We start from the raw sequence: 13,871 nt of genomic DNA, 5'->3' as shown, positions 1-13,871 counted from the left end.
CTCTGTATAAGGAACAAAGCTTAGATGATACCACACCTGTTCACAACATGGTTTAGTAAGTATTTTAAGCTCACTGTTGAGACCTACTTGCTTAGAAAAAAAATATTTCAAAATGTGATTGCTCGTTGACAAGGCGTTGGGTCACCCAAGAGCTCTGGTGGAGATGTACGAGGTTAATGTTATTTTTATGCATCACGCAACATCCAACCCACAGACCTGGATCAAGAAGTCATTAAGACTTGAAAGTCCTATTATTTAAACAAATATATTTCTTAAGGCTTTAGCTGCCATCGATAGTGATCTTCTGCTGAATCTGCACACAGTAAATGGAAACCCTTCAGGAAAGGATTCACCATTCTAGATGCCATTAAGAACATTCATGATTCGTAGGAAGTGGTCAAAATGTCAACCTGAATAGGGAGGGATGTGGGAGAAGTTGATTCTGACCCTCGTGGATGACTTTCAGGGGCTGGAGACGTCAGTGGAGAAACTAACTGCAGACATGGCGGAAACAGCAAGAGAACTAGAACGACAAGCGGAGCCTGGAGCTGGGCCTGTGTGGCTGCGATCTCATGGCCGAACTTAAACAGTCGAGGAGCTGCTTCTTATGCATCAGCAAAGCAAGTGGTTTCTGGAGATGGAGTTTGCTCCTGGTGGAGACGGTTGAAGTGACAACAAGGGTTAGAATATTCTATCCACTCAGGTGATAAAGCAGGGGCAGGGCTGGAGAGGATGACTCCGGTTTTGAAAGAAGTTCTACTGTCCTCCAGCATCATGTGGTACAGAGACATCTTCCATGAAAGGAAGAGTCAATGGATGTGGCAAACTTGTCTTATTTTAAGAAATTGCGGCAGCCACCCCAACCTTCAGCAACCACCACCCTGATCGGTCAGCAGGCATCAGCATCAAGGCAAGACGCCTCACTAGCAAAAGGGTTATGATTCACTGAAAGATGATGGATAGCATTTTTTAGTAATAAAGTATTTTTAAATTAAGGTATGTACATTGTTTCTGTAGACACAATGTTGCAGCATCCTTAATAGACTACGGTATAAACATAACTCTTATATGGAATGGGAAGCCAAAAAATTCATTTGACTCACTTTATTGCGCTATTCACTTTAGGGTGGTGGTCTTGGAACCGACCCTGCAGGGTCTTTGAGGCATGCCAGAAAGCTGTGGGGGGGTAGGGAGGAATGAATGGCAGAAGGAGAGGGAGAAGCAGACTCCCCGTTGAACAGAGAGCCCGAACTGGGGCTCAATCCCAGGACCCCAAGATCATGACCTGAGCCAAAGGCAGACACTTAACTGACCGAGCCACGCAGGTGCCCCCCAAACCCCATTTTAGCATCTGCCTTCTACGCCTCCTGGCACCAACTGTCACAGATTGGATTCTCCATGGAGCAATGCAGGAAGTTTCTAAGGGGACACTCTCAGGATAGGATATCTGGAAGGGGAATGGAAGGGAGCAAGACTAAGTAGAGGAAGAAACTGCACTGCAAAGCAGTCCCAAGGAAGTGTTGGCTGACCTGTCAGGGAGCTCGAAATCTGTGATGGCTCTTCTGCATTACCCCAAGTTTGGGGGAAGCGCCTGGCATTCATACATTCACATGAACCAGTCATCAGATGCAGGCTGCCCTGGGAAAGGGTGTAGCCTTGGACAAGGTGGCTCTTTTCAGCAGAGATTGATTTAAGTCCTCCATTCTGAAGAGGTGATCTGGACGGTGCAGAACAGGATTCATGACGACGATGCTGACAAGCTTTTCAGAGCTCAGGGGAACAGAGATGGGAAAAGCCTTCAAGAAGAGGAACTGCTTGGACAGGAATAAGCATCTTGCTCTACCATAATTGTTTTTTTTGATTTGCTAGTGAATAGGATTTGATTCTAGTTACAAAATTTACTCTTTAAAAAAAAATCTTACAGATATTTTGTTGTTAAGACTTCTAGAAACATCTGAACAAAAATAAATATTTCCTGAGTTTAGAACAAGAGATCCCAGACAGCTTAACACATTGATTATAGTTCTGCTTTAATAGGGTAAGATTTGAAAATACACAGATATCCAGGGGAAAAAAGTAAAGCAGTATCAAGTATTGAGAGCACAATTGTGCTTTAATTTGGGTCTTCAGTTTCTAATCATAACAGCAATCATACTTCTCAACAATGTCCACCAGCAATACAAACACATCCAATGGTAACATGAGAGCAATACGCTTTACACTGGACTTGTCAAATACCCACTCTATCAATTCACTGTGTGTTTCATCTGAGTTTTTCTTAAGAAAAGAGGCATATCTATAATTCACAATCAAATAGGTTTCTGAAGACTTAGATATGAAATACTGCCTGTCATTCTGCTTCTCAAACTGTAAAAAAACAGTATAATTTATTCTTTGAAGCAATTTTATAGCCATGGGTGGTCCAGTTAATTTCATAGTGATTTTGGCTGAATATGATACAAAGGAAATACAGGTATCTTCCAGGACAACAGGATAAAGGAAGCTTTAAGAATTCATGAGGAAAAAAAGGTGATAAAACCTAAACTTCATTTTCAGATGTTTTAAAATTTCTGTAAAACTTTTTGTTCCAAAATTAACCATTTAACTATGGTACATAAAATACACTGAATGCATTGTCTGACATGCAGATAGGAAACCCTCTCTTTTACATAATAAAATCTCCTTCTGGTCCATCTTGGACCAAGTCCTGGTTGTCTGATGGCAGATTTCTCTTGAGGGGCCTGAAGTTGTAATAAAACGCACTGTTTTCATCTACTGGTTGGTATTCCTGTTCAATTTCAGTTAAGAAGCCACTTCCAGAACCACTTTCAGATCCTGATCCAAAGCCAGAACCAGAGTAGTCCTCAGAAAGAGGGAAGACATCATTCCAGTTCTGGGATCTTGTCATTCTGAAGACAGAAAAATGAAAGAAAAAAAACGGTAAAGTTTGAGACATAAGGAAGATAATCATTAATAAATGTTTCAAGATAGAAAATTAACGCAGTCTCCTAGTTGCTCAAATTAAAAATTAAAAAGTTTCCCAGTTACTCAGGACTTTACAGCAAAAACTAAATCAGACCTTCCTACATGTTTGCCTGTACTTACTGTACTTAACTCATTGCATTTTTCGATCAACATCTATGCATTGCAGACTCATAATAAACACCGCTACTTTTCTTATCACTAGCATAGTAATTCTATGTTTGGTAAATTTACTTAAGTAGTTTGGTTTTTTTTTTTTTAAGATGTCTTTCCCATTTTCTTCCACTAAAGAAAGGACAAATAAGTGTAAGACAGCCTAGATAGATGACATTTTTTTCCTAATCTAAAATTTCGACAAAACTTCTAATAATTCACAGTGCTTCCACGAAACTAATTCTTTTTTTTTTTAAAGATTTTATTTATTTATTTGACAGAGAAAGACACAGCCAGCGAGAGAGGGAACACAAGCAGGGGGAGTGGGAGAGGAAGAAGCAGGCTCATAGCGTAGGAGCCTGATGCGGGGCTCGATTCCATAACGCCGGGATCACGCCCTGAGCCGAAGGCAGACGCTTAATGACTGCGCCACCCAGGCGCCCCACGAAACTCATTCTTAAGAAATTCTTTGCAGTAAGTTAAGCATTATGTTTGCCACCAATTAACTAATTCAATTTCCTCTCAGAAAAGTAAGTGTATTCATTGAGAAGGGGTCAGTTGGTGGTTAGAAGTCCACTCAGCACCAAAGACCAGCGCAACGGTGTTACCCCCTCAGTGGTAGAACAAGGCAACTAAGTATCAGAGACAAAAATTTAGTTTCATAGTCCATGGGTCATTTTTTTCCATGAAAATAATGAACCACAGGCCATATAACAGAGTAGAGCTTCATTCATGCATGCATTCAGTAAATATTGAACATCTGATCCCTGTTCTAAGTGCCTGGGATAGAATGGGGACTGACAGATGAAATTTATAACTGGTTGGGGGAGACAGACAATAACAAGCGAATAAATCAGGAAAACATGAAGCGGTACTAAATGCCATGCAGAGAAGTGAACGGACTAATGTAATAGGGGGTGACCATGGGGTTAGTTCAGACTGTGAGGTCAGGAAAACGGATCAGGGCCGGAAACACAGATTGGTTGGTCCATATGCACGCACGCACACGTGCACATGCGCACGCACAGTGGAAGCCATAGAACAGGATAAGGTCACCTAAAAAAAAAGCATGCAGATAGAGAAGAGCCCCAGGACAGAGCTAGGGCCACACCAACATATTAAATATTGAACAAAAGAGAAAGAACAATCAGGGAAGTAGAAGAAAACTCAAGATTAGGTGGGACCATGGCAGCCCAGAGAAGAAAGCATTTCAAAGCGGGAGAAGGGGGTGGGGAGGGCGGTCAACTGTTTTTGAAGGTAATTAAGAAGTTGAGTAAGGAGAGACGAAGAGAAGTAAACAGTGGATGTGTTAAGCAGGAGTATTTGTGACCTTAAGAAGCATTCTGAGTAGAAGGTGGGAACAGAAGTTCAAACAGAAGGGGAAGAGGAGTGGGAAGACAGGAAGCATCCCTTTCAGTGTGTGTTACCGGGAAGAGGAGCAGAGAACAGGGCAATGGCTGGAAAGGATGCAGAGTCAAAGAAGAGATGTTACCCAACTGTACGAGACACTAAAGAATGTCTGCACACGGATGGAAGAAGATAGTGGGCTCAGGAGTAATCACAGAACTGACGTCCCAGAGAAGTGAAGCCAACTAGGGGATAGCGAGGAAACCCAGAGATGAGCGACAGTAAGGAAATACTTCTCTCTCGGGGTTAAAGGGGTCATGGAAGAAGGTGGTGTTACCTGAGCCCAGCTTCTGGCGGGAGCTGAAGCCATGGATGAGACACTGCCCGGCCAGAGTGCCACCCAAGGCAGGGACTGAGAAGGCACATCCTGGTCTCTCCCTGCCTCCCATGCTCCCCGGTCTCCCTCCCGCGCCTCCCATTGGCCAAACTCAGCCACAGACCTGGGAGCCTGAGAAAGGCAGACCATGGGATGAGCCCTCACCCCCCCCCCAATACAGAGCAAGAAGGGAAAAGAAAGATGGATAGGAGGGCAAAAGGGCCCAGGACTGATAGAAGAGCAGGGACTGTTCATTCATAAGTGTCAGGAGTGTGAGAGTAAGAAGAAAACTTTCCTGGCTGAGGAAAGGGGAAGATCAAAGAGATTGAAGAAGAGAAGAAATGGTGTAAAATAGTTGTTTTGGAGAACTTGGGTTATTCCTCTAACATTTTAGATTCAAATGAATTACTGTGGAAACTCCTGAGTTAAAATTATGGCGGACGCTACAAAATCCGTTTCAAGCTTAATGCTGTGGACTGAAAGTGGAAGCAAGGGAGCAGGACGGCAGAGTGGCATTTTGAGGCTGGTGATGACATCCTCTCTCACACAATGAATGCCAGTGATGAAGAGAGTCACTGGGACCCTCCGAGGGATGACGGCCTTACCTGGTTTGGGCGTGATGATTTGCCCAGCTTCGAGGAGAGTGATTTTCTAGGTTTAATCTTCTAAGTCTAAGGATTAAACCTTTTATGATAATCCTTTTCATAACACAGTTTTGCTGCGTGTTATATAACTTTGATATTCACTGAGATCGTTGATTCTAAGACAATGCCATTTTGGTTACTTATGAATTCCCGTTGGATCTTTTTTGCAAGTTTAAAGCAGGTTTTATTTGATCAAGAAGAGGTTTGGCTTTCTCTTTGACAAGTCTTGGCCATTTATTCCGCCTTTCCCTGATTTCTTTTGTTTAATCACTACCGTCTCATCTCAGGACGTTTTTATCACCCCTCAAAAATCCCGTACCTGTCCTCCCCACTCTCTCTCCTCCAGCCCCCAGTGACCACGCATCTATTTCCCACCTCCATGGATTGCCTACTCTGGACATTTCATATCGATAGAATCATGCAATATGTGGCTTTTTGTGTCTGGTTTCTTTCACTTTGCATAATGTTTTCAGGATTCATCCATGTAATAGCGTGTATCAGTACTCTGTTCCTTCTTTTGGTCAAATAATAGTCCACTTTAGGGATATACTATGTTTTGTTTATCCATTCAGTTGACAGACTTCTATTGGATTTCAGTGTATAATGTGCTCTACTTACATAAATATAATAATGTCCAATCATTTTTCCAATACTTGTTGGTGAAAAGTGCTCGATTTTTGCCTCTGCCCCCACAAAAAGATCTTGCGAAAGCATAGATGAATCATGCATTCTTGCACATCTCATATGCCAGTAAACACAGTCCTGTTTTACCATGTCCTGTGCAGTGAAAACCAACCATCAAAGCAAGAGCTTGAAGAAAAACACTCTGGACAATGCTCCCATCTCCAAGCCAAGATCTCAACAGAAGCTGGTGAAAGTAAAATCAGAGAAAGTTCACTTACGAAGAAGGGTCTGTCCTCGGAGGAAGGATTCTGTTGGATTCACCAGGAAGTAGGTTGAACATCGGCCCCTTTTCATCAATGCAGTTTGCAGAATTACTGTCAGGACTGCAGCGTACCCACTGGAACTTGGCTTTCCGCACAGGAGAACCTGTCCACACAAGGAACCCACGTGGTTCATAAGTATCTCTTACACCACTTCTAATCACTCTGTCCCTAAGAAATTTTTGATTCAATTGATTCTAAATTTGGCAGAAGGTAAGGCGTGGGTAGGTTTTATGACTATAAATATAACAAGAGTACCCACTGTGTGCCAGCTTTTTATATACATTGTCCTCACAACAACCCTAAAAAGTAGCCCGGAGTTTAAGGTTAGAATAGGCTTTGGCAATTAGCTACCCAGAGTAACATCCCAGCTCTGCTACTGGTGAGCTGTGAAACCTTCACTTCTCTAAAACGTAAGTAAATAAATCTACTAAAAAAAAAAAAAAGAGACAGCTCTCTGGATACTGATACAGATTCTCCAGGGTAGATTAAGTTAAAAAAAAAAAAAAGCAAGGAACACTGTGCATTGTGTTAACATCTGTGTGTGTTTGTGTTTTTAAGACTATATTTACATATATGCTTACATCTATGTAGCTTGAACCTCTGAACAGATACAAAACAAACTGCCTCTGTGAGGGAATTGGTAGGCAGAAGACAGTGGAAGGAAGGATACTGACTTTACTGCATATCCTTTGAAGCTTTATTTATTTATTTTTGAGAGAGAGAGAGAGAGAGAATGTGCAAGCATGAGTAAGGTAGGGGCAAAGGGAGAAGCAGGCTCCTCACTGGCCTGGGACAGCCCGTCGTCCCAAATGGGTTAGTTCTGTCACTGCCTGGAGACTGGAGGTAAGGCAGCAACAGAACAACCCATGTCTGCCCCTTTCTAGCTGTGTGCCCTTGCCCAACTTACTTAACCTCCCTGTATCTCAATTTTTTCATCCATAAAATGGAGACAGTAATTGATTTAATAATGAGATATAAACGCTAGGTTCTCAGAATAACACCTGGCACCATGGTCAGAGCTCTTTAAATGCTAGTTTCTCTGATGAGGAGGAAGACCACAATGACCAGTCTCTGCTAGTGGACAGCTTATAGAGATCAGAATTTAAATACTCATTCTAGGGGCGCCTTGGTGGCTCAGTTGTTAAGCATCTGCCTTCAGCTCCGGGGATGATCCCAGGGTCCTGAGATCAAGCCCTGCATCAGGGTCCTCTGCTGGGAGCCTGCTTCTTCCTCTCCCACTCCCCCTGCTTGAGTTTCCTCTCTCGCTGGCTGTCTCTCTGTCAAAAAAATAAAATCTTTAAAAATAAATAAGTAATATTCATTCTATCATTTAGTACCTGATTCTCAATTTCTCATCTTTCAAAGATGAATAATAGTGTCCCCAAAAGTTCCCGTTCAAACGAGATAAAAGTATATAAAACACCTAGCAAGAATCTTTGTGCATGGTATTTAATACGCTTTACTTTTCTTTCTCCTTCTCTGATCCTTTCCTGAAGCCTCCTAAGTTTCGCATTCGGTTGCTACTTAGAAGCCCGGTATTGCAGGTGGGCTAGAAATCCAACATGTCCAGCAGAGGGCGACAGCTTCACACTCTGTGCTGGCTAGAACAGTGCTGTCCACCTGCGTTAAGACAGCCACCTATGGAATTTTCAGTGTTCTAGCAGCCGTATTTTTAAAAGTAAAAAGAGACAAGTGAAATCAATGTCATCACATTTTACTTAGTTAATGTATCTGGATATTGCCACTTAACATATAAACAATATAAAAGTTATTAATGAATATTTTACATTTTTCTTTGCATGTAAGTCTCCAAATCTGGTATATATTTTGCACTTTACAACACGTTTCAGTTTGGACTTGCCACACTTCAAATGCTCGGTGGCTGTCGTTTTGGACAGAGTAGGTCTAGGTATTCTCTTTTACATGCAACTGATGTGCTGAATATCAAACTGAGGTAATGTTTGGGCTGATAGGAAGTTAAACAAAAAAAGTAAAACTAAAACTTTATGAGGAAGCATCCAGGTGAAAGACCATATCTTTTCACTGGCATAACAAATGCAACTTTGGCAAATTAGTGAAAAGAAATTCTAAAATACAACCCCCCGCCCAGAATTCAGAATCTCAGCTTTTGAAATTTATAGAGGGACTTCTTGGGGGGCCTGGCTGCCTCAGTTGGTGGAGCGTGCGACTCCTGAGCTCAGGGTTGTAAGTTCAAGCTCCACATTGGTTGTAGAGATTACTTAAAAATAAAATCTTTTTTTTTTAAAAGAGAGGCTTCTTTTGGGGGGGGTGATGAAAATGTTCTAAAATTGACTAGCTGCATATATCTGTGAATATAAATTTTTTAAAACATTGAACTTTATGCTTTATTTTTTTTAAGATTTTGTTTATTTATTTAATTAATTAATTTATTTAAGAGGGAGAGAGAGTGAGTGAGTGATTGAGAGAGAGCACAAGCCAGGGGGAGCAACAGGCATTGGGAGAGGGAGAAGCAGACTCCCTGCCGAGCGGGAAGCCTGACATGGGGCTCGATCACAGGATCCTGACCTGAGCCGAAGGCAGAAACTTAACCAACTGAGCCACCCAGGCGCCCCTGAACTATATACACTTTAAATGGTTGAACAGTATGGTTTGTGAAGGCTATTTCAATAAAGCTGTTTAAAAACTTATAAAGAAATCAAAAGTAGAAGTCCCTCCCACCTTCAAAAAAAGTTTAATTTGGGACTGATCATTTTCAGTCAGCTTAAAAAAAAAAAAAAGAGCGTGGTTACAGACACAAAGTTCCTGACTTATCTGTTGAAGGGTTTTGGCAGGATGTGAAGTCTCAGCCCCTGCTGTTGCCGGACTACCTTGGCTCTATCTTGCTTGAGAGAAATGTCTTATGATTACCGCAATTGAAAAAAACATAAAAGGGAGAATGCTAGTGGACACAACTTTGTCTTCCTCAGAAGCCCCCATCTGCTGGATCTGCTGGATCTGCTGGTTAATTTTGGGGTGGATTCCAGGGAAAAGAATGGTTTTTATTCAGAATCCTTTTCCTCACTGGCCACCAGCACACACAGAGAGTCGCTAGTCCTGCTTTACCAAAATGTTTTCTGTGAATGAACACTATTCCTGTCATCCGTCTGCATTTTTTTTTACTTTTTTATTTTTAAGGTTTTTTTTAAAAGATTTTATTCATTTATTTGACAGAGAGAGAGAGAGACAGCCAGCGAGAGAGGGAACACAAGCAGGGGGAGTGGGAGAGGGAAGAAGCAGGCTCCCAGCGGAGCAGGGAGCCCGATGCGGGGCTCGATCCCAGGACTCTGGGATCACGCCCTGAGCCGAAGGCAGACGCTTAACAACTGAGACCCAGGCACCCCCCTCTGCATTTTTTTAAAAAAATATTTTTACTTTTATTTTATTAAAGTTGTCTTCATGGCCAACACGGAGTTCGAACTCACAACCATGAGATCTAGAGTCAGATGCTCTACCAGCGGAGCCAGTCAGGTGCTCCTCTCTGCATCTTTTTATTTTGTACTACCAAATTTTCCCCAACATCATCACAATTTACCAATTTCCTATTCTTACCGGAGATTTGCTATAGGTGTGTTGCAGAAACTTAAGCAGAAAATGCCATGTGGGGCGGGGTTGTAAAAGACCATTCTGTTCATTTTTCACCAAAACAGACATCAGTAAGTTGGAGTTGCTTCCTACGGACAGTCAGTTCCACAAGACAAATAAGGCTCCCCCACCCTTGCATGGTTTGATGAGCTATAAATGTTCCAAGTTTACTTTCAATTTCTCCCTCTCTAACCCTCAGTTCAGCGGTAAACTTTGTAGCAAGTTTACTGTAGTCAAAGCAAGGTGTTTTGTTTCAAAGAAAGAAAATCTTGGGCTGCACGGCTGGCTCAGTTAGTAGAGCAAGCAACTCTTAATGTCAAGGTCCTAAGTTTGAGTCCCCCAGACAGAAGATGGGCTTCTACAAGCCAAGGAGGGGGGCTTCAGAATGAAACCAGCGCCACTGACATCTTGCTCTTCGACTTCCAGCCAGCTGAACTGTGAGAAAATACATTTCTGTTAAGCCACAACAGTCTGGGTACCGTGCAGCCCTAGTAAACTCATGCAGTAATCTAAGATGTTTTGAATATGTTCAGGAAAAGCAAGCCAAAAGCCTGGTTTGAGCAGTTCAGTCAAACCAATGGTTTAATTAAACATTTTTTAAGAGATGGGGAAAGAATGCTATGGAATCATATCTGGCATCACACGCAGGTCCGAGAAATAGCGGCAAGGCTCTCCTCTCACATCTGCACATCTATTTCCCTTCTTATTTGATGTGGGAACAAACCCTTAATTCCAACACCAAGGGCACTTCTCTTTTGGAAATACCCTAGTTTTTCAGTTCATTCATTCTATCTTTTTTGGTTTCTTTTCCAATGAAGAGCTAAATCTACCAGGTAATGATATAATGCTAGTAATTTATACAATTGCATAATGGTTTCTTCACTTCTTTCTGATGAATATCTACTACAAAAGGAATATTTTTGTTTTTTAAGATTTTATTTATTTGAGAGAGAGAGAGCATGAGCAGGGGCAGAGGGAGAGGGAGAAGCAGACTCTTCACGAGTAGGCAGCCCAATGTGGGGCTCGATCCCAGGTCCCCGGGATCATGACCTGAGCCACCAAGGCACCCAGGAACGTTTCTGCTTCAATTCTAGTTTTACCTACTGAATCTTAGTGGGGAATTTGATATTTTGGGGAAATCTTGAATATGTAAAGACTGTCTTAGCTCTGGCATGGGGGACCCCCTCCACCAACTGGTCACTCGTTTGTGCTACAAATATAGACCTCAGTACTCAGGATCTTGTCAGAACACATTAGAGAATCATTTCATCAAGCTCAAGATTTTCCCTAAAAGACCCAAGACTGTTTCTTAAAACCAGTAATATTTTATACTCGAAAAAATACAGAGATTATAAAAAAAATTTAAAAATACATTAGTAGAAAAGTTTCAGCAGCATTATTTGCTGTTATTTTCTTCCATAACCGAATAACAAGAAGAAAATTATTTTATAAGTTTCCAGTACCTAATGGATGTATCTGAGATTATCTGAACGATTTCACTTCCACCGGAAGAAACAACAACACAACTAGAAGTCACTTTGAAGAAACAAATCTAGGACATGTGTGTCACTGTAAGTCAATGTTTCCTGTACAAATTGGGGGAATTTAAATAATTTTCTACTATAAATTGTCCCATCTATTTATCAGGACATGACCTTCTGCCTTATTTAGACGTGATCCCTTATTTACCAAAGGAGAAGAAATTGTATTTTTCTTACAAACTGATCATTTCTGTTGTCTTAGTCATAAGGATTTTAAGTTGTTTCAGTCTGACTAAACAACCCTAAATGATAAAGAAATCTAACAAGAAATTTCCAAATGTAATGTGTGTCTGAGCAACAGCACAAATACTCGAATTCTCTGGTCTTTCTTTAAACTGAGAGGCTTTGTACTACGTCTAACCATAACTGAATTTTCACTAAGAACTAAATTTTTAAAAAAAAGGAAAAATACACACATTTACTCTGACTTTTAAAATATATCATTTTCCACTGTTAGCAGAATTCTGACACTACCGTAAATAGTCACACTTGGGACTGACATACACCCCTAGGGACAGGTAGACACCCCAAAACACTCCACGATGCCATCTTCTCCCACAGACACATGGGTCATCTTCTATATTCCTTTCAGGAGCTTTTAAAATGTTTTTAATTTAAAATTCAATTTAATTAACCTACAGTGCATTATTAGTTTCAGAGGTAGAATTTAATGACTCATCAGTTGACCTTTCTTGAGTTTTTCAAAGTTGATAAACTCTACCTTTTCATCCAAAATTAAAACAGAGCGTTTCAATCGTGGTGAGTGTTTATGAGGCCACACCTGCCTCAGAGTTTCATTTTTCTTGGTACCAAACTTAACCAAACTCACGTTGAAGAGTTCAGCTCCCCCCCAAATCCTTTCTCTTTGCCTCCTTTCCCACAGTATAATACATTCTGTACCTTCAAGTGAATATAATCATTTGTGTGGACCCCAGGGCTTGCAAAGATGATGGAGGGACAAGATTCCTGGGTCTTACCTTGAACTGGAGAATCCAAAACCAGGAGGAGGGCAAGAGCCAGGACGAGCCTACTGCCCTGTTGGGGTAGCTGCATGGTGACCAGCTGGCTTAGTTCTGCTGCCTGCACACCGACCCCGCGATGAGGAAATGTAGCAGGGAGCACTCTGTCCCTTTTAGAAAAAGTTCCAAAACCTCAAACCCTGCCCAGAACCCACGTCACAATTTCCTGAACAAATAGAAAGAGATCCACATCAAAACCCAGAAAGATAAAAAAAAAAGAAAAAAAAAGAAGAAGACAGCAAAGGAACTGTTCATACCCATTATGAAACTGCACTGGACTCTCCCCAGGTCTGCTTTTTCAAAAGTTTTGTTGTTTGCCACTTGCCTGTTCGTAATTTTTTCCCCTTAGAACAGTAGAATCAGCATTCGGTTCAGTCTGTTTTTCCTTTCTTCACTGAACAACCTAAACACAGGCCGGTTAACATACAGCGTCGACTGCACTGGGGGTGAGTGGGAGCTGTGGGTGCTGCTTTTTCATCACTGAGGACCTTCAACCTAAAATAGGAATTTTTCTTTCATCAGGAGTCGCACAGCTCACGGAGTCAAGCTCCAGCAGGGAAAGTTCAAAGCGGAGTTCGCATCTACTAATCACTGTTTTCCGATTCTAGATAACAGCCTTCTCTCCGGACTCGTCTCTCCCTCTAGCTCCAGAATGGAGCAAGGGCTTCTGGTCGCCAAGAGCTGCCTAACACAGAAAAATGATCTTGCGTTGCCCTGCTCCTTCACACCAAGTATTTCTTATCATTTCATTCCATTCACACGGTTCATCTTGCCTCCTGGTAAAATTGTTCAGCTTGACTTGGGGGTCCCCTGGCCTTGGAGAAGCCAGGAATCAGAAACAAGGTGTGTGGTCCTCTCAGCGGGCTGCTGGAGCTCAGAAAACCCACTCGCCACAGCCCCGGTTCCCAGGTCCAGGGGATCATGCTGAGACTTCTTCGGGAGGACGGGGAGGACCAAGGACCCCCAGGTACAGACAGTCAACACCGGAGTTGATGGTGCGCACGGGCCCTGGGGCCGCACTCTTTCCTTCTATTCCAGGCCCAGCCTCTCCACCTCTACGCGCTCTCCCACCAGCCCCCCTTTCCATCTGCATCCTCGCCCTCGCCAGTCCTTTGCCCGGAGGGAGGAGTTTCCCTTCTCTTGTCTTCAGCTTCCTGCTGATTCCTTTACCATTTCCTGCTAAGGACAGGCCTCAGAACCTTATCGCCCAGTAGCTGTGCTGCGAGCGCACAAGGGTCATGAGAACGCCCATCTTGACC

At 42.3% G+C, this 13,871-nt stretch overlaps 1 protein-coding gene across 1 annotated transcript; it reads right to left on the bottom strand.

Annotated features, from left to right (window-relative positions):
* Positions 1–2,013: 2,013 nt before the first annotated feature.
* SRGN (serglycin) lies at positions 2,014–12,729 on the bottom strand. The gene is made up of 3 exons (XM_002913730.4): positions 12,571–12,729; positions 6,405–6,552; positions 2,014–2,909 (listed from the first exon to the last, which is right to left on the bottom strand). The coding sequence occupies exons 1-3, from the start codon at positions 12,644–12,646 to the stop codon at positions 2,666–2,668; spliced, it is 468 nt and encodes a 155-aa protein (XP_002913776.1). The 5' UTR covers positions 12,647–12,729; the 3' UTR covers positions 2,014–2,665.
* Positions 12,730–13,871: the final 1,142 nt, after the last annotated feature.

Source organism: Ailuropoda melanoleuca, chromosome 6 (assembly GCF_002007445.2).
Source record: "Ailuropoda melanoleuca isolate Jingjing chromosome 6, ASM200744v2, whole genome shotgun sequence".
In the NCBI taxonomy this organism is placed as follows: Eukaryota; Metazoa; Chordata; class Mammalia; order Carnivora; family Ursidae; genus Ailuropoda; species Ailuropoda melanoleuca.
The sequence above is the reverse complement of the archived record's forward strand: the minus strand, read 5'-3'. Positions and strand labels throughout refer to the sequence as shown.